The 25219-nt window shown below is 45.0% G+C and overlaps 1 protein-coding gene across 1 annotated transcript in view; it reads right to left on the reverse strand.

Moving 5' to 3' along the window:
- The window catches only part of UNC13B (unc-13 homolog B), a 703803-nt gene that overhangs the window by 84387 nt on the left and 594197 nt on the right, over positions 1–25219 (reverse strand). Inside the window, exons 22-25 of the mRNA XM_082256386.1 lie at positions 16961–17050; positions 9772–9906; positions 7059–7192; positions 2288–2373 (exon numbers count right to left, since the gene is read on the reverse strand). Coding sequence (XP_082112512.1) covers positions 2288–2373; positions 7059–7192; positions 9772–9906; positions 16961–17050 — 445 coding nt within the window. The remainder of the gene's footprint in view (positions 1–2287; positions 2374–7058; positions 7193–9771; positions 9907–16960; positions 17051–25219) is intronic.

Below are 25219 nucleotides of genomic sequence, written 5' to 3' on the forward strand. Positions count from 1 at the left end.
CTATTCCTCCCAATGACACCAATGATGGGGCACTATTCCTCCCACTGATACCAATGATGGGGCACTACTCCTCCTATTAATACCAATAATGGGGCACTATTCCTCCCACTATAACCAATGATGGTATGTTATTTATTCCAATTGACACAAGGGCATTTTCTGACACACTGGGCACAGTCCGGCCTCTTTAATGTGTGAAAGACAGTAAATTAGCCCTTTGTTCAGAATGTTTGGAGACCCCTGCTCTATGTCATGGAGATGGGGAGATGTTTGTAGTCCAAGTCAGGAGAGCAGCCTATGATGACAATCCTGCTCCTCCATAGATAAAGTACAGTGAGTGAGGTTAGTCATCCTAGGACAGCAAGTGTGTTATTGGCAGAGAAAAAAAGCTTGAAAAAAGAAAAAAAAATGCAGCCATTATATCTAAGCTGCAATATATTGCAATTATGTTTTTTTGTGCTGTTTGGTTTAAAACTTTACATCTTGAAAATAATAATAAATGAACATATATTTGCAGCAAAACAAAACGTGCATTTGGTAAATTTTTTTTGCAAATTAGTCTGCAAAGCATTGCAACTGTGATCAACAGATGGCAGATTGCAATGCACAGGCTCCTACAGACTCTCCTTCCAGCCCTGTCTGTACTGAGGTAAAGGCATTGACTTCCTGAGCCAGGAGGACGTGTCCATGGACTGCGACTGTACTGGTGTTCCCTTTAGAACTACAAGTCTGTCTGCCATGGTGGAAGAAGGGACTTGTAGTATATTAATTCACAGATTTCTGGTTGGTTATGCGCAAAATTCAGGAGTGGCAGCTGCTGCCGGGGGAAGGGCCCCCCCCCCACTCCCCCCAGCAGCCCCCCACTCCCCCCAGCAGCTGTCACTTTTGAATTTTGCGCATAACCAACCAGAAATCTGTGAATTAACATACTACAAGTACCTTCTGTCACCACAGCAGAACATAAATATGGGTGTGACACGTAAAATGGTCTAAAAGGTGGAGTTAGCCTTTAAAACGGAATTCTGGGTATGGAATTTTTTTTTTTTTTTTTTTTATAGTTGCATCGATACAGCTTGGACCAATTTCTCTATACATATACCATACCTTTGGGATCCCCCAGAAGCTTGAAATCATGGTAGTTGACACCGCTACTCCAGTAGTCTCTCCACTAGCTTCCAGGTACTGTGCCCTGCTGCATTGTGAACACATGAGGTGGCCTGCTCGGAATGGGCACCATTCAGAGCTCGCTTTGCATTTTCTTAATGTATGGAAAGCATTGATTTGATGAGGACAAGAAGCGGGTTAATGGTGCCACAGTCTCTGCTCCATCCAATTAGAGAACACTTTGCATTCATTAAGAAAATGCAAAGCGACCTCTGAATGTCACCCATGCCAAGTGGGTGACCTCCTGTGTTCAGTAGGCAGTAGCAGGGCAGTCACCCACCACGTGACCTGGGAGCTAGTGGAGATCGCTGGAGTAGTAGTCCCTACTACAGTGCTTTTCAGCTGCCAGAGGGATCAACCAGGCATGGTATACACATAGTTACATTGGTCCAACCTGGACCAGCATAACCATGTAAAAATATCCATATCTGAAATTCGTCTTAAACACTAGGACAACACAAGACCCTTCTGGAGTCACTGCAAAGACATGTAGCAGCCATTGGGGTAAAAGGGGTCCAATGCTGTACTGAAAAGGGTCATCATATAACAAAATCTGCTGGGTTTCACCTTTGTAACTGCATATTTTTAAAGAAAAAAAATAAAAGGCACCAAAAAGAGAAGCTATTCCTTTAGAACTTTAAAATAAAAATTCAGACAACCAACGCTATGAACAGAGTCTTCTCCAGGGTGGCTTTTTGGCCCATTCACACCTGGAGCTGTTAAAGGTTTTACAAGGTGATAAAACCAAAGTTCTACTACTAAATAACAAATCCAGACACACAATGAAGGCACAGATGGACAAAGGCATACAAAATTGTGTTGTTTTGGCGTCATCTTTTCAGTTTCAGTCTACCTATCAAGGCTTACAATTATTCATACAATATTAACAAGGTAAATCATATTTTTTAAGGCATGAGGTTTCTCCTAAGAGAACTATGGAGAGAAAATGGTAGAACAAAAATAAATTCAAAGGCATCTGAGTAGCAAACAAACAATATCCAAGTATTTCCATTGTAGACTTCATTTGGACCATCTTGTATTAGAGAATATATAGGGAAGGTCTCAACTGCACTGAGCCACCATAAAGACCTGACTCAACACATAACCATAGCTGTCCTCTTACCTTCCATAGCGTACTTCATATCTTGTGAGAAAAGGTTCCACATGACCTCTGCGCTGACCTTCCCAACACTCAGCTCCTGGGGAAACCTTCAAGAATAAGAGATATCACTTAGCAAGTCAACACAAAAGGAAAGGATAGCTTCCCAAACAGGTAAGGTCCACAAGGTTGACCAACACTGGAAGATACTACGAGGCTGTTCAACCAACCTTATAGAATACTTGTCCTCCCTGAACCATTAAGGGGGCAATTATATGGACTTAACCAATATTTCAGGACATGTAGTCACTAGGAATAACGGTATTTAATTTACAATAAAGGTATTACCTTTGTGGATAAAACCAACACCTCAAAGAGGACCTTGCTTCAACTACATCCCACATTTTTGCATTCTTTTTAATATATAGTGATGAAAACTTAAGGTTCTCCGTCACATTTCTTTTCCCCATTGGAAATATTCAGAAAGGACAGAAAGTGAAGAGTTATATATAATTTTAGAATTGCCAAGATTGATGGGAAGAGAGGAAATGTAGCAAAAAGGGAAACTTGTACCAGTCAGGTAGGAGTTGCTCTAACTTTAGAGGGATGTACCCCCTTCTTGAGTCTCAAGTGAGGAAAAATCTCCCCAATAGGCCACAAACACAGATGATCACTTGGCTCTAATTCTTTTCGCACCAGAAATCGAAAAATAAGTGCCACTTTAATAGTCACATTAAAGGCACAAATGTTTCAATTCCAATATATGATATTTGCACATCAGAATGGCTAATGCTAGGGTCTGCTCCATATAATCCATGTAAACCCTACGTAAATGTATGCCTTAATGCAGTGATGGCGAACCATGGCACCCCAGATGTTTTGGAACTACATTTCCCATGATGCTCAACTACACTGCAGAGTGCATGAGCATCATGGGAAATGTAGTTCCAAAACATCTAGGGGGGGGCCAAGGTTCGCCATCACTGCCTTAATGGAATAACCACAAGCCACAGAGAGAGTTTACTTCTTTGTTTTACTACAGACATGCAGGTAACTAGCTAGGGAAACATCACATAACCAGGAACTGTCAAGCAAGGGATGGTCTTTTCAATTTGGCATTCTCTAATGGTACGGCATAAACAAGAACGGGGTCTTTACACCAGATCGCAACATATTTTGCATATTTAATTTTAGGGCTGTCAAACTTGTGATCCTGGCGCTGGAGGAAACTTGCTAATTACAGGATTGCCGGTGTGACACAGGCCTTACGAAGATGAGTGGGCATGTAGATATTATAAGAATTCCATTTATTCATGCAAGATTCAAACTGCCATATCAGCCAGCATCATTAATTGAACCCAGCAATCATTTCAAAAATGGAATTGGCCTTACTACACTCAGAGTCAACACAGCACCTTATAACAAAAAATGGAGGTATAGTATTATGATGGTCATAATAGTGACTAAAGCAGCCTTTCTCAACCAGGGTTCTGTGGAACATCAGGGTTCCTCCAGAGGTTGCTAAGGTTTCCTTGAGCAATGAGCAATATCTCTCAAATAAGTTCCAATGGACACCACTGATCTTTATAGCTACTGTATCTGTAACAAGGGAATTCTTCCCAATGACCATCAATGTAAGGATCATTCTTCCTACTGACCATCACACTAACGTACCGTACCGTAAGCTTTAGATATAGTAATTATCAGCATGGGTTCCCTGAGCCCAGAAAATGTTTACAAGGGTTCGTCCATGTTAAAAAGGTTGAAAAAGGCTGGACTAAAAGGTTCAATTCTTTAAGACAAAACGCATAAGGATCGTTATTTTCAGCCAAGTTTCTGTTTTCAAATGTCATGGCTAAAAATATCAATTATAGTGAAATAAGCCTTAAAGCAGAACTGCAGGTTAACTGGACCAAAAAGTGTTGGCCAGGAGTTAAAAACATAAAAATTAGCTCTGGAATACTCACCCCCTCTCTGAAGCTGTCCTCCTAAGACTTTCCTCTCCTAGTTATTGCTCATCCACTCCTCTCCATGCAGTGTCATTCAACCCATTTCCAGTAGTCCAGGCTGTCAATGACACATGCCCTAGGGCAGTGATGGCGAACCTTGGCACCCCAGATGTTTTGGAACTACATTTCCCATGATCATGCATTCTGCAGTGTAGTTGAGCATCATGGGAAATGTAGTTCCAAAACATCTGGGGTGCCGAGGTTCGCCATCACTGCCCTAGGGGGTGCATCATCGTGTTGGCCTTGAAGCACAGTACAGGGTTTACACATCACCAAGTTACCACTGCATTAGTAGGGACCACCCAGGGAAGAGGAGGAAGAACCTGTGATTTCACTAAACCAGCTGGAAGGAACCTGGATCTCAGACAAGTAGACCAGTTGTTTATTGGTTGGACTGGATTGACTGTTTTTTCAACCAGACTAATTATGTAACTATGTAAGTTGTCTCCAAACTGTGGCCTTGGGGCTGGATGTGGCCCTGTGGTTGCCTCTATCTGGCCCTTGGGGCACTGTTCCATCCACAACTGACACTAATGATGGGGCACCATTCCTCCCACTGACACCAGTAGTGGGGCACTAGTCCTCCCACAGACACCAATGATAGGGTGCTATTTCTCCCAATTATATAAAAAATAGGGCGAAATTCCTTCTACGGATACTAAAAATGGGGCACTATTACTCTCACTAAAACCAATGATGAGGTATTGTTTACTTCCGCTGACGCTGGGGCATTTTCTACTCCCACTGGCCACAGTCTGGACCCCCTAAAGTCTGAAGGACCTTTGCTTAGAAAGTTTGGAGACCCCTGAAGTAGACAACTCAATTTTAAATATACAGGTTGCAGAAGTTGGGGAGTGGGGAGAAGAAAACTGGAGTTCTGCTTTAAGACTGCTACTTAACTAGTGCAGTAGATGCAAGTTAGAGAAGACATATTTAAGACTGTAAATCAAAGCAGAATCAGATATTGGCAAGTAAAAGCATGCAAAATTAACAAAGAGGACCTGTTGCAATTCTCAAAATGGGATACACCAATGAGTAGTAGAGCTGTGTGCCCTCGCTGTGGATGTTTCCACCTAACTTTTCTATATCTGGCACCCAGTCGCAATTAAGCCTCACACAGTGCAGGAATTTTTACATGCCTTGTTCCCCTCTCCCATAGGCTGAAAGCATGGAGCATAGGATTCCGACAGCAAAACAGCTTTACGGGTTGCAAAAGAGAAGTTAAAAAGCAACCAAGCAGGGAAAGTGGCCACAAAACATCAGGGAATAATGGGGGCATGTACTGTGTGCTCCTCTGCTTGGGGGTTGTGCAGGTTTATCCCCATTAATGGCTGTAATTCTGCTTGGCTAAGTCAACCAGTCTTAGATCAGTGGTCCTCAACTCCGGTCCTTGGGGCCCACTAACAGGCCAGGTTTGCAAGATAACTAAATTACATCACAGCTGATCTCATTTGCTGCTCAGTGATTGCAGTACTCTAGTCTGCATCTCCCCAAGGTAATACTTAAAATCTGGCCTTTTAGTGGGCCCCGAGGACCGGAGTTGAGGACCACTGTCTTAGATGACTCAAGAGAGCTCTGCAGCTTAAGCTCCGCTTCAGACTCCCTAACATCACTCTCCCATGCAAAGGATCCATGCTCGTCCCAGTGCCAAAGTCCAAGTGCCTTCTCTATAAAGGAACACATTACAAAACAGCAAGTACATAACCCCCAGTGGATTACTGGAAAAGATGGGGATTCAATCTTTTAACACCCATAAAACATGTTTTTTTTTTAGAAGAATATTAAAAGGTTTCTGTATGGTATTTTTTGGACAAAAGGCAGCAGATTTGACACCGCTATAAAAATACATGGGGACAGGTGGAATAGGAGAAATTTGGTCAAATAAAGTTCTATAAATGTTCTGGGCAAATTCACAGCTGCATTTTATATTTTAAGCAACAGCCCCCCTTTAAAAACACAGGCAATTTCTGGGTGTATGCTCAGCCACCATACAAATCAAGAAAAAAAAAATAGCTAATCTATGGAAAGAAGTCTAGATCCTGAAGTTTCCCATTTTACAGCTCCAAGGCTTTGGACAGGTGGACACTGATCCAGGTTGCATGTTCTCCCACCCTATTTTCAGTCTATTGGGTGCAATGACCAGCTTTGTCAGCTGAATCCTCAGATACATCAAGAAACTTTGGATGGCTGAGCTCCGCAATGATGGGTCATGAGCAAGCGCTTAATTAGAGCGAAATGCGTCAATTCTTCTATGCACCACCCCCTGTGCTCTTCTTTGCCAGTGTATGTGTTTTTATACGGATATCAATATCAAGTGGTACTCTGTCCAAAGATTCTTCATGTATCCAACACTTTGAAATTCTCTAGCGGTTACTTAAACGGTATCAGTCCACTCTAAATTATGCTTGACAATACGTCCCCACTATGCATAAAACTTATCTTCTGGAGTTGCAACATCCTCCAGCTCAAAGTCATCGTGCCAACTGGCTGCACCGTATATAGGGACACCACCACACCCTCCCGATGGTCCTCCAAACCTGGTCACGCCATTCACATGGTGAGCATGCAAAGCACTGGCACGCAGGCGACAGGCAAGCACGAGCAATGTTTCCCTCACTCACCCTGCCATCAGGAAGCTTGGCCGACGTCACTTATACAACAAGAGACAAAGCGGACAGGAAGACAGACTGACAGGAGATGACCGCTCTACAAAGCACAGAAGGGTTAGAAGGAGACAAAGGCGGAGGCGAACATGGAGCACCCGGACAGCGGCGGGAGCTGCTTACTGGTTTAGGACGGGAGTGTAGGCATTCTTATCCTCCTCGATAATCGATACGATCAGCGTGATCAGCTTGGGCCAGAAGTCCAAGTTCTTTATACAAGGCCCTTGCTCTTCAGGAGGTAGATCCTGCTTCTTGTTCTGGAGAAGGAGAAATCAGATCAATAACATTCAACCCTTTCTTGATGAACCTTTTAAAATAGCAAATAGTATGGTCCCCTGGAGAAAAGGTCCTAATTTTGGAACAAAGATTTATTGTTATAACTCTATACCCAATGAAAGCTATTGTGGTCCGAAGACGTCATATCTCTGACGAAACGCGTCAAGTTGGTTCGCACGTTGCCTCGTTCTGAGCAGACTGCTGAACCGCACGCCGAGTTCCCACTTCCGGGTACGGCATACCTCGCGACTGTTCACTTAGCAGCGTCCTAATACACCAGCCGCGAGGCTGAATAGGAGCTCAGAAGTGGCTAGAGCAGAGACTCAGCCATTATTGTTTTTGCAACTTTTTGCACTTAGTTGCAGTTGGGCATGTGTTTGCTGTGACATCTATTGTGTGGTGCTTTTGAGTGACAAGTTTTTTTCATCACTGCAGTGTTTTTTACTGAAGTTTTTATATACACTGATGTTCGTGTGAAGTGTTAAATAAAGGTTGTTAACCTTCTACACGATGAGGAGCTTCTTTTTTCTTTCATTTCGAGCCTACACCAGTTTTCCAAGGATCCTATTCATCTACAAACCAAAGCTGGAGAGGTGTACAAGTGCAGTTTGATTCTTGTTGGCGTGCGCCACAGGAATCCATGCCATCTGGTAAGTGAGCTACCTTACCATCTAGCACATTGCGGTGAAGTGGAGGGTCGTAATTATCACTACACCAGTATTATTTGCACTCAGAAGACTTTACAGCACTATTGCACTTTTCTTCTAATCAGCAGTATCACTGACTTTTTATTGAAGCAATTCATTATCACCTTGTATTTATTTACTGTATTTATTATTGTCTTAATATTTTGTATTTGATATTTTTCATGCACTTATATATGCACTTTTTGATGTATTTGAGATATTGCAATATCTTTAAAACCACTATAGCATTTTACTAAGTCCTCACATTAACCTAAGGTTAGCGCAGTTTTCTTTGTTATTTATTTTATGCTCAGTCAATTATATGCAATATAGTTGACTTGATAACCTGCTGCTTCCCTCATTATATACCGCAACCTTGGCGCGAGTAGAACACCCATATAAACTGTGGTCATGTATAACTTGTAGCGCCGCCAAAGGCCGGTGGATAAAAGTTTCCCCAAAAGTGTGGGGAGTCCACACATTGTTACTTATATTCCTAGAGCAACGGGTCGGTTTGAGTGGCGTCTTACTTTGGTTTACTGATACTACTTATTTTGTCCTAACCAAAAAGTATAAAACCTGCCGTCCCAACATGTGCGGGACTGGCTCTGACATCTGCTGCACACTTGTGGCAGCCGGGTGTTGAAACCTTCTCTATGTCCCATCACCCAGCACTAAAATAAACACTGTACCATCAGATGGAGTGATCTCCACTTTATAGAACAAGTAGAGTCCCGGTCCCAGGGACAGAATGTGACCCAGGTGTGTGTGATCAGGTAATGGCCACCAATGCTGGGGAATACACTTCACTGACACTGACCAACAATGTAGGGGAGGAAAGGAGAGGGGGTTAAAAAACAAAGCCACTGGCCAACAATGCTGTGGGGAGAGGGGGGGGCATTAATACTAATGCCACTAACCACCAATGCTGGGGGTTAATCATTGCAGCCACTGACACCAATGCTGGGGGTTATTATTGCAGCCACTGACACCAATGCTGGGGGTTATTATTGCAGCCACTGACACCAATGCTGGGGGTTATTGTAACCACTGACACCAATGCTGGGGGGGGTTAGTATTACAGCCACTGACACCAATGCTGGGGGTTATTATTGCAGCCACTGACACCAATGCTGGGGGTTATTATTGTAGCCACTGACACCAATGCTGGGGGTTAGTATTACAGCCACTGACACTAATTCTGGGGGTTATTATTGCAGCCACTGACACCAATTCTGGGGGTTATTATTGCAGCCACTGACACCGATGCTGGGGGTTATTACTGCAGCGATTGACACAAATGCTGGGGGTTATTATTGCAGCCACTGACACCAATGCTGGGGGGGAATTAATGTGCTCACTGGCACCAATGTGGGGTTATTATCATGGTCTCGGACACCAATGATAGAGGTTTTGTTTTGTTGTCCACTGACACTAATGCTAGGGTTTTTGATTATGGCCACTGACACCATGGCTAGGGGGGTTGTTAAAGTGACCACTGACAACTGAGGGTTATTATTGTGTCCACTGACACCAATGCTGGGGTTATTACTGTTTTAACTGACACCAATGTTCTGAGGTTCAGACAAAAATATTAGGTAAATACTGGGGTGAAACCCCCCCGCCCCCGTACCCTACAACGATAGACTGTAATGGCCATGGAGGTTATTATTGTGTACACTGATACTAAAGCTGGGGGTTTTAATTACAGGCGACTGACACCAATGCTGGGGGATTTGATTGAGGCCAATGACACCAATGCTGGGGGTTTTGAAATTAAAGCTTCCCTAATGGGAAAGGAGGGGATGAAATCGCTGTGGACGGGAGGAAAATGGAGGAAGATGGGGAAGGGGTCTTCATACTGAGAAACTTACCGGGTCGGCCTGGTACTCGCGGCTGTACAGCTCATGGCAGTTGTTGAAGATGTACTCATAGGTAGAGTTCAGGCACGCCTTCACGCAGTCTCTTACCACCTGGCTGGCGCGCGGCGGGCTCTGCAGTTCTTGTACCTGTCCAGGAAGACACAGAGGATACGGTGAGTGCATGCGGAGGAGATCACTGCTCATACACCCGGGTCATCTGCCAGCCATCATCCAATCAGAGGAGACCGGTACTCTTCACAACGTCATCCCTCTGTACACTGTGCTTTATGTTACATTCTCCCACCCACTCCACACTGTGCTTTATGTTACATTCTCCCACCCACTCCACTCTGTACACTGTGCTTTATGTAACATTCTACCACCCACTCCACTCTGTACACTGATAGGAGGTTGGTTTACACAAGCCTTCCTAAAAACCCAATTGGTGTATTATTCATGACAAATTTCCTCTTCTGTACCCATGGTGGGATATATCGGGAGCTGCTCAGCTAGTAAAGGCACTATTAACCCTGTGATGGCCTGCCTCAATGGCAGTGTGAGACAAATCTGGCTTTCAATAATCTTCTCGTTAGTCATTAATCCGTTATCTTCATTGCTGCAGAGGCACCCGCCATCCCAGAAAACAAAGGCGGGATGCCAAGCGCCCTCTTTGAAGGTTCCGGGTGCCGTCTCTCTCCGGCACGCAGCGGACACATTCGGCGGTGTCAGACAAAAGGGAATGAGCCTGCGGCTCCGTGGCTCCTGTGCGTCTCATGCTGTGCGCTCTGCCCGGAGCTGACAGCTGCAATCCGCTCACTTCCCACGCTGACTCCTCCAATGGGGCGAGTTGCGGCTGGTGGCCTTAAAGGAGAAGTACAGTCAAAGCTCACTTAGCTGTACTTCTATGGATCACAGGAGTGTGGTTCATTCTGCATTCCTCTGACCTGTTTTCAGCAGACAGCGGGCAGAATCCCGGCATCAGCTGACGTCAGAAAGCCAGTCCAGGCTGGGGCAAGATCATGACAGTGAAGTCGGGATCTGACCACATGTCTGGACTGGCACCAGGCTCAGCCTCTGAGTGAGCCGCTGAGAGCCTGAGTGAGCCAATGAAAGCCTGAGTGAGCCAATGAGAGCTTGAGCGAGCCGAAGAGAGCCGGAGCGAGCCGAAGAGAGCCTGAGCAAGCAGATGAGAGCCTGAGTGAGCCAATGAAAGCCTGAGTTAGCCAATGAGAGCTTGAGCGAGCCAATGAAAGCCTGAGCGAGCCAATGAAAGCCTGAGCGAGCCAATGAAAGCCTGAGCGAGCCAATGAAAGCCTGAGCGAGCCAATGAAAGCCTGAGCAAGCCATTGAATGCCTGAGCAAGCCAATGAGAGCCTGAGCAAGCCGCTCCCGCCCCTCCACAGCCCAGTGCTCCAGTGAGCGCGGGGGGGGGCGGGGGCAGAGCAGAGAGTGGTGACTGATAGTGCCCAGAGAGCCCTGAGAACTGAGCGATCTGCATTGTTTGATCGCTCAGTTCTCAGTGTTAGAGCCGGCAGGTGACAGATGCAGCATCCACCTAGGTAAGTAGGATTCTGCAAAAAAACAAAAAAAAAAACATACCTCTCTTTTAAAGCTGAACTCCGGCACACCGTTAAAATACATATCAAAGGAGATTTATATTGCTGCCCACAGCTCTGCAACGCAGCACAGGCCCCCAGTTTTCTCTGCTGCAGTTCATTAATACTTACAGGTCTTGTTCCTCCCCCCACCCTGTGACTGGACAATGAAAGGAGAAGCAGCAGAGTGGTGAGCACTCTGCTCTCACTTCCTGACAGCATGCATCATGTTTGCACATGAACACTGTAGCCTATCTAATTGGCTCCTGGTGCTGCTTCCCCATCTTCCAGTCTAAGCTCTGCTGTGAAGGGTCTGCAAGAGGCTGATACCAAATAAAGTTCATGTACTTATAGTGTTAGTGCTTAAAAATCACACATCTAATCCCGTATTAAAAAGGAACCGGACTCAGAAAGCTGTACTCAAAAAAGGCAGACAGAATTAAAGGGACCGGTAACACTTCCAGGTCAAGTCCCCCCCGCCCCCAGCCTGTGAATGGACAATGAAAGGAGAAGCAGCAGACTGATGAGCTCCTCTCATCGTCACTCTGCTCTCTCTTCCTGTCAGCATGCTCCAAGTCTGCACATGAGCACTGTAGCCTGATTGTCTCCTGGTGCTGCTTCCCCATCTCCCAGTCTTAGCTCCGCTGTACAGGGGCTTCAAGAGGCTGAGAAATAAAATTGAGGTACTTTCATGGCTTACATTTAATGATATATCCAAAAGGAACTGAACTCTGGAAGCTGTGTCTAGAAAAGGCAGACAGAATATAGAGGACTGGTCATCAGTATTGTCTGTGGTCCCCTTGCAGCTGATCCTTCGCCATTACTGACTTACTGTGCCCATTCACAAGAAAGGTAGTAGGGAGGAATCGAGCAACTATAGACCAGTGAGTCTGACATCAATAGTAGGCAAATTAATGGAAACCCTATTAAAGGATAGGATTGTGGAACATCTTAAATCCCATGGATTGCAAGATGAAAAACAACATGGGTTTACTTCAGGGAGATCATGTCAAACAAATCTTATAGATTTTTTTGACTGGGTGACTAAAATAATAGACGGTGGAGGTGCAGTAGACATTGCATATCTAGATTTTAGTAAGGCTTTTGACACTGTCCCACATAGAAGACTTATCAATAAACTGCAGTCATTGAGCATAGACTCCCATATTGTTGAGTGGATTAGGCAGTGGCTGAGTGACAGACAACAGAGGGTTGTAGTCAATGGAGAACATTCAGAACAAGGTCATGTTACCAGTGGGGTACCTCAGGGATCTGTACTGGGACCAATTTTGTTTAATATCTTCATAAGTGATATTGCAAAAGGCCTCGATGGTAAGGTTTGTCTTTTTGCTGATGACACAAAGATATGTAACAGGGTTGATGTTCCTGGAGGGAAACGCCAAATGGAAAAGGATTTAGGAAAACTAGAAGAATGGTCAGAACTCTGGCAACTGAAAATTAATGTGGATAAGTGCAAGATAATGCACCTGGGACGTAAAAACCCAAGGGCAGAATATAGAATATTTGACACAGTCCTGACCTCAGTATCTGAGGAAAGGGATTTAGGAGTAATTATTTCAGAAGACTTAAAGGTGGGAAGACAATGTAATAGAGCAGCACGAAATGCCAGCAGAATGCTTGGATGTATAGGGAGAGGTATAAGCAGTAGAAAGAGAGAAGTGCTTATTCCGCTGTACAGAACACTGGTGAGACCTCACTTGGAGTATTGTGCGCAGTACTGGAGGCCATATCTCCAGAAGGATATAGATACTCTAGAGAGAGTTCAGAGAAGAGCTACTAAACTAGTACATGGATTGCAGGAAAAAAAACTTACCAGGAAAGGTTAAAGGACCTTAACATGTATAGCTTGGAAGAAAGAAGAGACAGAGGGGATATGATAGAAACTTTTAAATACATAAAGGGAATCAACTCGGTAAAGGAGGAGAGCATATTTAAAAGAAGAAAAACTACCACAAGAGGACACAGTTTTAAATTAGAGGGGCAAAGGTTTAAAAGTAATATGAGGAAGTATTACTTTACTGAGAGAGTAGTGGATGTATGGAATAACCTTCCTGCAGAAGTGGTAGCTGCAAATACAGTGAAGGAGTTTAAGCATGCATGGGATAGGCATAAGGCTATCCTTCATACAAGATAGGGCCAGGGACTATTCATAGGATTCAGATATATTGGGCAGACTAGATGGGCCAAATGGTTCTTATCTGCTGACACATTCTATGTTTCTATGTTTCTATGCCTATCCTGTACTGTACTGTACTGTACTGTAGGAGGCGGCCATCTTGGTAGAGGCAGGGCTTTGCTTCCACCTGTCAGAGCCTCCAGTAAGGAGTATAAGTGTTTGGTAGCCATTTGCATGGTCCCTTTTTCACAGACCAGCTGGAAACTCCTGCACACTGTTTCAGCTGGTTCATTTACATGCACTCCCATTTCTATTGTACATTTGAATGCATACAAGCGTGTCATTGGCTGATGTGGTGCAGCCATCACTTCCATGTCTCTGTTCTTTTGTTGCCCTATAAATAAACGAGGCCGATTGTTCATCGCAGGACAACTTGGGAACTTTGAAACGGAACCAGCCTGTGTGTCTCTGAGGATGGTGAGCGCTCCAATGCCTTATACAAAAGAGCTAAGAATTGTGCTTTTTAGCACAACGAGAATAATTGCGCTTGGCGCATATTAATATCCAAAAGTGCACTTATTAGCGCAACCAAGTTATTTGTGCATCAAGCGTATATTAATTTCCACGACAGCGCTCTAACCTCGAGGTTTCCTACAAGCCCTGAAAATCAACTATCGATGATGCCTGCAGGTTTCCTTAATGATATTACATTGTCATCAGATCTTGTTAAATTTAAGAGACCAACACATAATGTGCAAACAGATCCACGAGTTACTAACTTCTTCAGGTAATGGGCCTTGTTTCATAATAAAACAGAAAAAGAAGAAACACAGGGATGGGCTAAAGCCAAGTTTTCGGTAACTTGTGAATGTAAAAATGGAACGGTTTGGGACTTGTGAAGCCTCAACTGTATACCAACCCACTGGACCTTACTGATTTATGAGAATATCTAAATCAACCAATCACAACCAGAGTTCCTCCTGGGGTTGCCAGAGGTTGGCTAGGGCTGTTGGCTGACTGGCCTCCCTTTTTGGGGATGTCTGCACTGCTCGAGGGCCATAGCACTTGGTAGAACCAGTAACATAAACCTGTTGATCTTTTTCTAGCTGTTTGTGTTATGAGTAGTCGTTCAATGAAGGGCATCTACGCCAATTAGTTTGCATCTGTTCAGGTAAGCTTTACTGAGAGTATATCTTGCAAGGATCACAGCTTTACAAGCATTTAGCATGTGATGACTTGTACATTTTTCATACATCCTTTTATACCCAATTTTTACATTGAAGCCTATGACAGGCGTGAGTCCAAGAAAATGGATTACACAATATTTCACAATACATGAAGAGGGTATTTCTCCCATTGGACACCAATTTAAGGGCCACTGAACCTCATTGAACTGGTCTTAGAAGGGGTTCCCTGAGATCTACACATTATTTCATGGGTTCCTCTGGGGTAAGAAGGTGGAGAAAGGCTAATATAAAAGGTGGCACATGGAGGGAGCTTGTGGCTAAAGTCATAGACTTACAGTCAGTGGCGTCACTAGGGGGGGGGCCAGAGGGGGCCATGGCCCCTCCAAAATTAGTCTGTGCCCCCCCATGGGCTCCCCCCAATTAATTATGTGCACACATTTAACATTAGAATGGATTCATGACCGAGAAAGACGCCTCGCGCTGTACGCAGCGCCTCTACAAACACAGGATGGCGGGCGGGCCGGCGGGCGGCGTGACGTCACGCCAGCATAGGGAGAATGCGCGGCGCGCACCAAGCACCAGCCTAGGCGGCCAGGCCTACAGCGCGCGCGGCAGTGGCGTCACGTGGACAGCACTGACTGAATACTTAGTCAGCAGTCTGTCCACTGTGTGTGTCGGGGACTGGACCGGACCAGACGGTTAGGCGGCGGCACGAGGCAAGGCACGGCGCGGCACAGGCAGCAAGCCAAGCAGCAGTAGCAGCGGCCAGCACAGAGGAGTGTAAGGAGGACTCTGAGGAGCCGAGGCCGAGTCAGCCACCAGGACACGAGGAGCAGGCCTGTATTTTACAGCTGGGCTAAACTGCTCCACAAGTGCCACATCTAAAACCAATGTCCCCGGGCCTGCTCCTTGTGTGCTGGCTCGCTGTGTCTGGTTCCATTGCTGAGTACTGCTGCCTCGCCTTACAGGTGACTCCACTAATCCGCTGTCCGCATGCTCTGGGCCTTCAAATATATAGACATGAAATATTCGTGACTGATGCCCATTGTCAGGAATATTTCATGTTTATGTCTTTATTTGGCCAATTTTTCACAAATGTTTCATGTTTTATGCATTTGAAGGCCCAGAGTGTGTGGACGACATCAATGGAGTCACCGATAAGGCGAGGCAGCTGAGGAGCCAGACACAGCCAGCAGGCAAGGAGCAGGCCTGGGGACATCGGTTTTAGAGGTGGCAGGTAAGTGGAGCAGTGAGTCCACTGCACATTTCCTTTCTCGTACCACCCTCAAATGACAATGTGGACTGACCCGCTGACAGAACTTTACAGTTGAACATGGCAAACATGTATAATACATGTCCGTAAGTTTGCTATGTCCAGCTGTAAAATTCTGTCAGTCCACATTGTCATTTAAGGTTTATGCTTTTAATATCCATTGTCCGGAATATTTCATGTTTATGCGTTTGATTTCCATTTTTGGAATCAAACGCATAAACCTGACATATTCCTGACATTGGCCATCAAACACATAAACATGAAACATTCTTGACCATGGGCATCAAACGCATAAACATGAAGTATTCCTGACCATTTAGTAAAAAGGTGAATAGTACCTGCTCCAAGTAAGGGATGGCTGAGCCGGGACTCAGCAAAACCGGATCGGCCGTTGATCGGTTATTTTACCGATCCCCCTATTGTGGCAGTATCGGCACTGATATCCGATCCTAATATCGGATCGGTGTATCCCTAGTCAGGAGTACTTCATGTTTATGCGTTTGATGCACGTTGTCAGCAATATTTCATGTTAATGCGTTTGATGCCCGTTGTGAGGTGTACTTTGTTTATGAGTTTGATGCCCATTGTCAGGAATATTTCATAAAACAAAAGTGAATTTGTAACAAGGCCTCTGGAGTGCATTCTATTCTAGATAGATAGATATTTTTTTATATATATATATATTATAAAAATTGCGTTTTATAGTTGGCCCCCCTACTTTTGTCCCTGTCCCCCCATGTGCCCCCCCTAAATATAAAAGCTGGAGACGCCACTGCTTACAGTAGGTACTTTGTGGTATCACCGATTAAATGAATGGCTTGAAGATTAAAAAAAAAAATGGAAACAGGTTTCACTTTAAGCCAAAGTGGTGGGACAGAATCCATCTGGACCATCTATGCAGAAGACGACATACAGGGAAAACTCTACAGCTGCAGATCTTCATATAACATACTACATGCAATCCTAACACCCAATGGTGTAACAGCATTCTGAATACGACACGTCTTACCTTCATTCGGAAGAATGTGATGCTGGTCAATAAATCCACGGTGGACTTCAGATCCTGTAACCTGTCGGGGCTACTGGCAGGAAAATTGTTCTGCAAAACAACAAATCATAATAAGACTCAATAACCCAAGCTGTCAGCACAACCTAATGCAGACAAAATATTCATTCAATTTAATGGGAAAGTAAAGATAAGAGATGGGCGCGACGGAAAGATTTGTTTTGTTTCGGATTTGTTTGTGAAGTTAATTATTTTGTTTCGTTATGCTAGAATAATTCGTTTTTGGAATTTGTTTTGTATATTCCGATTTATTTAAAATTATTGTTATTTTCAAATCGATTCGAAATTCGAGATTAGAATTTATTCAAAATTTAAATTTATTCTGAAGTCGAATTTTTAGAAGATAGCTATATTTATTCTATTCAATTTTTTTCTATTTTATTATTTTCTATTTTTTATATTCTATTCTTTTATATTCTACTCTAATCTGTTTTATTATATTATTTTATTTTCTATTCTGTTCTATTCTAATCTTTTTCATTATTTTATTTCCTATTCTGTTCTATTTTATTCTACCCTATTCTTTTCTATTACATAAAGCAGCCTAAGTGAGGATCATCATCTTATTTCACTTTTATACGTTACTGCATTTTTTTAGACTTCCAGTATGAAATAGAAATACATTATTCCCTACTGTAGACTGTTTCACTAAGATTAGTATATGCTTTTAAAAAGAAATTAATCGATCAAAAAGAACTCGTTATACTCGTTCAGAATAATATTCTCGAACGTGTAAAACGCACAATTTATTGCAATAGGTTTCCATTTTAAATTCATTTTCTAATTTTAATACATTTTCTAATTTGAATAATTCATTTAGTTATAATTTATTTCAGATTCGTTGAAATTCATACTACAGGCAGTTCCCGGGTTACAAACAAGATCGGTTCTGTAGGTTTGTTCTTAAGTTGAATTTGTATCTAAGTTGGAACAGGTACATTTTTTTTAATTGTAACTCCAGCCAAAAAAAAAAAAAAAAAGTGTTTTTAAGTTTTTTGGGTAGCATAGGGAAGGATTACCCCCCCCCCCCCCCACCCTGTAACATTTGTTTTGCTGTCTGTGCCTCTGGTATGAAGATTCCACCTCACTTTCTGTCCCGGTGACAATTGGGTTTTGAAAATTTTGGGTTGTCCCGGAAACAAGGATTGGTGATAAAGCTTCAGTGGAGACGCCTTTTTCCCATGAAAACTCTTACAGGAGTGAATTTCCCTTCCTAGGGGGAGATTTCCTCTCCCTTGATGTTGTCTCCCTCTGTCTGTAAGTATGAGTCGTATGTAAGTCGGATATTTGTAATTCGGGGACTGCCTGTATTGTGATTCAGGAATTCAGATCCATTCGAATCTCCGAATAGCGAACATTTCAGCTGAATTTTGGTTCATAACGAAATGAATCTCACGTCTAGTAGAGATTCGTCTGTGCAAAGGCCACACAGAGCAGGACCAGTGTCACGTCGGATAATGCCTTCCGTCGGATAGTGCATCCGACGGACTGCGCATGCGTGGTAGATGACGTCACTCCAGCTGACTGCTCCGCTCAGCTGGGGTTGACGTCATTATTGCGCATGCGCAGTCCGTCGGATGCACTATCCTAAGATAGATAGAGAGCGGAGGAGGGGAGAGAATCTATTGTCAGATCCTGCCTCGCTCTCTGCACATCTTTCAGGACGGATCGGATTACAGTGCAGTGTATTCTTATGTGAGGAATGGCGGAAATATTTTGTTCTCTATCAGACAATATTCCTGCCATTTCTCACATAAGAATACACTGCACTGTTATCCGATCCGTGCTGATAGATGTGCAGAGAGCGAGGCAGAATCTGACAATAGATTCCCTCCCCTCCTCCGCTCTCTATCTACCGTCAGATAGTGCATCCGACAAACTGCGCATGTCAGTGTCGTCACCGCTAGACCAGCTGATCTGAGCAGTCAGCTGGAGTGACGTCAGTCCGTCGGATGCACTATCCGACACTACACCGGCAGTAGGATGGCCAAGCCTGGTAGATCTTCCAAAAAGCAACCTAGGAAAAAGCTGTGATCTGTGCTGTCCAATGATGGTTTTGGATGTCCCGCTGGCAATAAAAGCCACAATATTTTAATTAAAGGACTTTTTGGTCCATCTCACCACAACCTGACTGGTTATCCTCTCTAATAAATGACCATAAAAGACAATGGACATTAAGTGGCCTATAAAAGTCATCATATGAACAGACTTGGAGGGTTGGGTAAGAAATAACGTAAGAGCCAAGATATCTTGCCAAGAGAAATGGTTTCTCTAGACTCCCAGTGGTACAGGTCACATATCAAGGTTTCTCAGCTAGGGTTCTTCCAGAGTTTGCTAGAGGTTCCTCAGGCAATGTGCAATGTCTGCCTCTCAGATAAGTTCCCACTGACACTATTGATCTTTTTAGCGATCTGTAAGGGGGGAATTCTCCCAATTGACCACAAGTGTAAGCATAGGTGTGCACAGCCTAAAGCATTAGGGTGTCCACCCCAAAGCTCAAACACACATGCCTTTCTCTGCAGCCTCAGCTGCATGGGGTAGTGAATGAATGGAAAGTGCTCTCTGGCCTCTGCTGAGCTGCTTCCTGTTCAATCTCAATCTGTAGCATATGCTTCAGTTATGAATAAGCACAGTGAGTGTGTGTGCTCACTGTATTCATTTAGAAAAGGAAGGGGGCCGGAAAAATTGGATTTTTGTAAGATCTTACCGTAAAATCCTTTTCTCTTAGCTCATTGACAGATGTAGTCCTCTTTGATTCACATCAATTGGGTTATGCTGCCTCCGCAGGAGTAGGACTAGGCAGAAAGAAAAAACGTTCTGGCTCCACCCTAGGGGCAGTCCCAGAGGGTATACCCTCCCCCTGTCTGCTACAGAGAATCAGTTCTGTTACGAAGCAGTGTCAGAGAATTTAACCCAACCCAACTCAATGATAGAGGGGCGGGTACTACGTCTGTCAATGAGCTAAGAGAAAAGGATTTTACGGTAAGATCTTACAAAAATCCAATTTTCTCTGTCGCTCATTGACAGACGTAGTCCTCTTTGATTCACATCAATTGGGACATCCAGAAGCAGTGCCACAAATGAGGGGTGGGATTGACAGAAATCAAAATCCAATCTAGAAGGCCCAACCGGAGCCAACCAGAAGTATCAAGGGACTCATCGAGCAAACAGATGAGACCTACCCAACAAACCCTCGAGGTAGACTAACAGTCTCCTCAAACAGCGGCCTGCAGGAACCTTGCGGCCAGAAGAGGCATCTGACGATGCCCTCACATGAACCTTATACAATCTTGTAAAGGTATGAACCGACGACTAGGTAGTCGCCTTGAAAACCTGAACCACTGACGCCTGATGGCGGAAGGTCCAGGAAACACTAAGCGCCCGAGTAGAATGCGCCTTAACAGGGAACGGGGGATCCCGACCCTTAGATAGAATAAGCCTATACCACCGTCTGTCTGATCCATCTAAAGATGGTCGCGGCAGAAACAGGCAACCCCTTCTTAGGGCCATCCGTGATCACAAACAGTGAATCCGTCTTGCAAAATGAATCCGTAGTATTCAAATATATCCTAATCGCCTGAACTACATCCAAGAAATGCAACGCAATTCTCGAGGATGATAGGGCTTAGGACATAGGAAAGACAATACAATGTCCTCATTCAAATGAAACTTTGAAACCACCCTAGGACCTAAAAAACATTTTTTCTAAAAAATCTTGCCAGGACCAGAGATCCCAGCAAGGAACTTAGGTCCTTACTCCTGACTAGACAGAAAAAAACTGATTCTCTGTAGCAGACAGGGGGAGGGTATACCCTCTGGGACTGCCCCTAGGTGGAGCCAGAACGTTTTTTCTTTCTGCCTAGTCCTACTCCTGCGGAGGCAGCATAACCCAATTGATGTGAATCAAAGAGGACTACGTCTGTCAATGAGCGACAGAGAAATGACATTTACTAGCCCCTTCCCCCGCTCTCCATCCTGAAACATCCCCCGCAGCAGCAGGGAGGAGAGGAGGGAAGCCGGCAGCACTGCGGAGCAGGTGGGGGCAACACTGGAGGATTCCTGGGCAGTAGGGGGAATCTGCACCACGCGTAGTGATTAGGGTGCGCCTAGGCACACCCCCTGCGCAAGTCTATAAGTGCAAAGGCATTCTTTCCAAAAGACAAATACAGCAGTCATTTTCAGCCAGGGTTGTGTGGAACCTTACCAAGGGTTCCTCCAGAAGTTTTTATAGGTTGCTTGAACTTTAGTTGATTACCCAGTGCCTGATAACCTATAAGACTAATGACATTTGGCAAAACCAGCAGCGTGAGACTAAATATCGTCTGTAAGGGCATTCTTCTTATGGACAGCCAATGGTTTTGCGGGGGGGGGGCATAATTGTAATTTTAAGGTCATCCACGCACTGCCCCTTTTTGATAATGTCATAAAGGCGCTGTCAGTCACCACGCAAGCCGAAACTCGCGAGTATTTCTTTTTAAAGGGGAAACGGCAGAATTTATTTTAACCTCCCTGGCGGTCTGATTATGTCCAGATTTCTGTGCTAAAAGCGGTACATTCTTTTGCATGGAAATCTGTTGTTTTACATTTTAAAACTGACCCTCCCCTGCGATCCCCCGCCGTCCCTCTGCTGTGTGCTCATCAGATGCCAGCACCTGTCTTCCAGTTCCCTTCCCTGCGAGCGTTGCGACGCAGGGGGGTGGAACCGGTGGCAATTTAAAAAATGTAAGTACACCAAATGAGATGATAGAAAGCTGTGATCCTAACGGATTACACTGTATCATCCCATTTCACCACAGGATTTCACCTGGTGACTTTTCCAGTGCCCTGCCTGTGCTTTTCCAGTTCTTTGTGCCTGGAAAATTGAGAACGAAATGGCGTCCAAAAAGCGTTCTTTTTGCTCAAAAGTGCTTTTAGACGAACTGAAAAACAGCGACAGCGAAACGGAGTTACTTGAAGAACTGAGCGATAGTGATTAGTGGGAAAATTCGTCATCAGGTACGGAAAGTGAGGACAGCGACGATTCCGATGTCTCTTTCTGGCACATCGCTCCGTTGGAAATTCTGAAGAATCATTTGATATTCTTCCCAAATTCCACAAGCGATGTGCCAGAAAGACATCAGAATGGTCGCTGTCCTCACTTTTCGTACCTTATGACGAATTTTCCCACGAATCGCTATCGCTCAGTTCTTCAAGTAACTCCGGTTCGCTGTCGCTGTTTTCCAGTTAGTCTAAAAGCGCTTTTTGGATGCCATAGTCGTTAAAAATCTTCCAGGCACAAAGCACTGGAAAAGCACAGGCAGTGCACTGGAAAAGTCACCAGGTGAAATCCTGTGGTGAAATCGGATGATACAGTGTAATCCATTAGGATCGCAGCTTTGTATCATGTCATTTAGTGTATATTCACTCTTTTTAATTTGCCGCTGGTTCCACCCCCCTGCGTCGCAACGCTCGCAGAGAAGGGACCTGGAAGGCAAGTGCCGGCATCTGCCGTGCACAGAGCGGGGAGAGTGTGAGGACGGCAGGGGGTCGCAGGGAAGGTGAGTGTGATTCTGGGGTAATCCCGGGTGTGGCTCGGGATTACCGCTTTTGGTACTGAGAGTTAACCCTGAGTCACACTCGGGAATACTGCCGGGGGTGGGGGTTAAAGCATTTGTTAACTTAAAAAAAAAAAAACATTGACCCTGTTCCCTTAGAGCATGTTATACAGCACAGTGCTTGTGCTGTGTAATTTGGCCCCTTCTATCACCTAAAATACCTGGCTGACCCTGCCTGGTTATGTCCTCCCCTCTGTAAACTGACCACGGTATATCAAGGCTGCTGAGCCCTGACACCGTGGTCAGGCTACGTGCCTCTGTCATCCGCAGCTCTCCTGTCCTCCTTTGTCCTCTCTCCCCCCTCCCTCCCTGCATGTCTGCTCCTGTGTCAGTGTCCACCCCCTCCACCCCTGCTGCTGTAGTTTCATTTAAAGTTTCATACAGTCTGATAACCCTGTGTGTCGCTCACATGATCATCTGCCTCTCTCCTCCTCCCCTCTCGACTAACGTCAGCAGGGAATCCTCCGCCCACTGCAGGCCGCTGTCAGACAGGGAGCGGAGAGAGCTGGCGGCTCACGTGAGCGGTGATCGGCGCTCTGAAAACTGGTAAAGAACGGCTTATTTTTTTAAAACACATACACAGACACAGGGGCACGGGCACACAGGGGTATTTTTTCCATTCCCCTCCGATGCATTACTTTTAGTAAGGCTTCCCCGAGACCTGAAAATTATTTTATGGCTTCTTCTGGGATAAAAAGATTGAAAAAAGTTGACCTGAAGTTCATTTTCCCCAGGATATGTATTTCAGCTTTTCTAATATTTATCAGCTTCAGCATCCCTGGCAACATCTGAGGACAGGTCCCCTTTAAAAAGACTCCCTGTGCATAAATAATATATTTCTTTTTTGGCCATTGCTACTAGAAACATTTTTCCACTTTTAGGAAAGTAACAAACTTCAGCAAACATTTACATAACCCAAATACCGAACCAAACTCGGCTGAGGGCTCTTCTTGGGAGACGTACAAGATGTCCCCAGGGCTGTGTCTCTGCAGTTTCACACTTTGCTATGATGAAGATTTACAAATCTGCATTTTCAGTTGACGTTCTATTGCAGCCAGCACAGTACTGGTAATTCTATGCAGAAATAAGACGCCCAAGTCACAAGGATAGCACCCTACTTATAAAAGGCATTCTTCTATCTGCATAACCCATCCGTGCTTCTGTTTCCCCCATGATAATGACCTTACTGTACTTCCTCTGTGACCCATCACTGCCTCCTCCTACAGAGCGGATTTGCGTACTTGCCCCTCTCCCAGGGACTGAAACATATAATAGATCAAGGGCTTTGTTTCGACTAGCAAGTGTACCTCAATGCTGCCTTTTTACCTCTAACAAGAAACCACAGCTTCTGAGCAAACAGTGTTTACAATTCACAGTGAAGCTGCTGTGAAATAAACCTATGCATGATTAGCAGGCACCCCTGGTGCTAAATTGCACGTGTAGCAATATTTCCAGGCATTGGGCCTGATACGGTTCTGCCATTGTTACCGGTAACACTTCCAACACATTTGATTTGAATATCCAGGTTTGAGATTGGAGACGATGACCATTCCAGCATCTTTGGTTTGTTTTGTTTATTTGATAATGGGGATGGGAGAAGGGAATGAGTGGGATACTCCTCTGGCTCAACTGGGACACTTGATAGAAAAATGCCTGTTGGCGCTGTTTTGACGCCTGCTGAATGCCGACAACGCTTCCTGACGCTTAGAAAAACTGTTTTGCTGAACTGCTAGAACTTCGACTTTAACACTCTGGTTAACTCAGAAGATCCAGGACTGCATGACACTTGACTCCTGACACTCTGTTTAGCTCAAAAGTCCAGTGAACAGCTCCCTCCAGTCCTTCACTGACTGAGGTAGCTCCTTGTCACTGCTTGTGCTGCTGCAACTCTTAACACTGTACACTGCACACTACACTCAACTCTTCAGGGCCCAACCGCTGGCGCCCCCGTCTGACACTTCAGGGTCCTCTCACTAGGCACCCCCTCTACACTTCAGGGTCCTCTTACTAGGCACCCCTTTACCACTAGCTAGCTCCTGGATCCTAGGGACCCTCACCGGAGTGGTCCCCTTTAAGCTGGGCAGACCCCTAGGGGCAGTTCACAGTACTCACATACTTGGAAGGCTTTCCTGGAACTGAACCCCTCTTTCTCTGCTGGCCCTCGGCACACCGGTTTCTCTCTGCAGCTCAGCTCTCTCTCTGGATTCTCAGGCAAACCGCCCGAGACACCCGATCCTTCTGACAGTAAGAGAGACAGCCGTACCCTCCCTCCTGGGACTCTGCTTCCCGCAAAAGACGCTGACACTTCAGGGTCCTCTCACTAGGCACCCCCTCTACACTTCAGGGTCCTCTTACTAGGCACCCCTTTACCACTAGCTAGCTCCTGGATCCTAGGGACCCTCACCGGAGTGGTCCCCTTTAAGCTGGGCAGACCCCTAGGGGCAGTTCACAGTACTCACATACTTGGAAGGCTTTCCTGGAACTGAACCCCTCTTTCTCTGCTGGCCCTCGGCACACCGGTTTCTCTCTGCAGCTCAGCTCTCTCTCTGGATTCTCAGGCAAACCGCCCGAGACACCCGATCCTTCTGACAGTAAGAGAGACAGCCGT

This window comes from Pelophylax lessonae (assembly GCF_965119305.1).
Source record: "Pelophylax lessonae genome assembly, chromosome: 1".
NCBI lineage: Eukaryota > Metazoa > Chordata > Amphibia > Anura > Ranidae > Pelophylax > Pelophylax lessonae.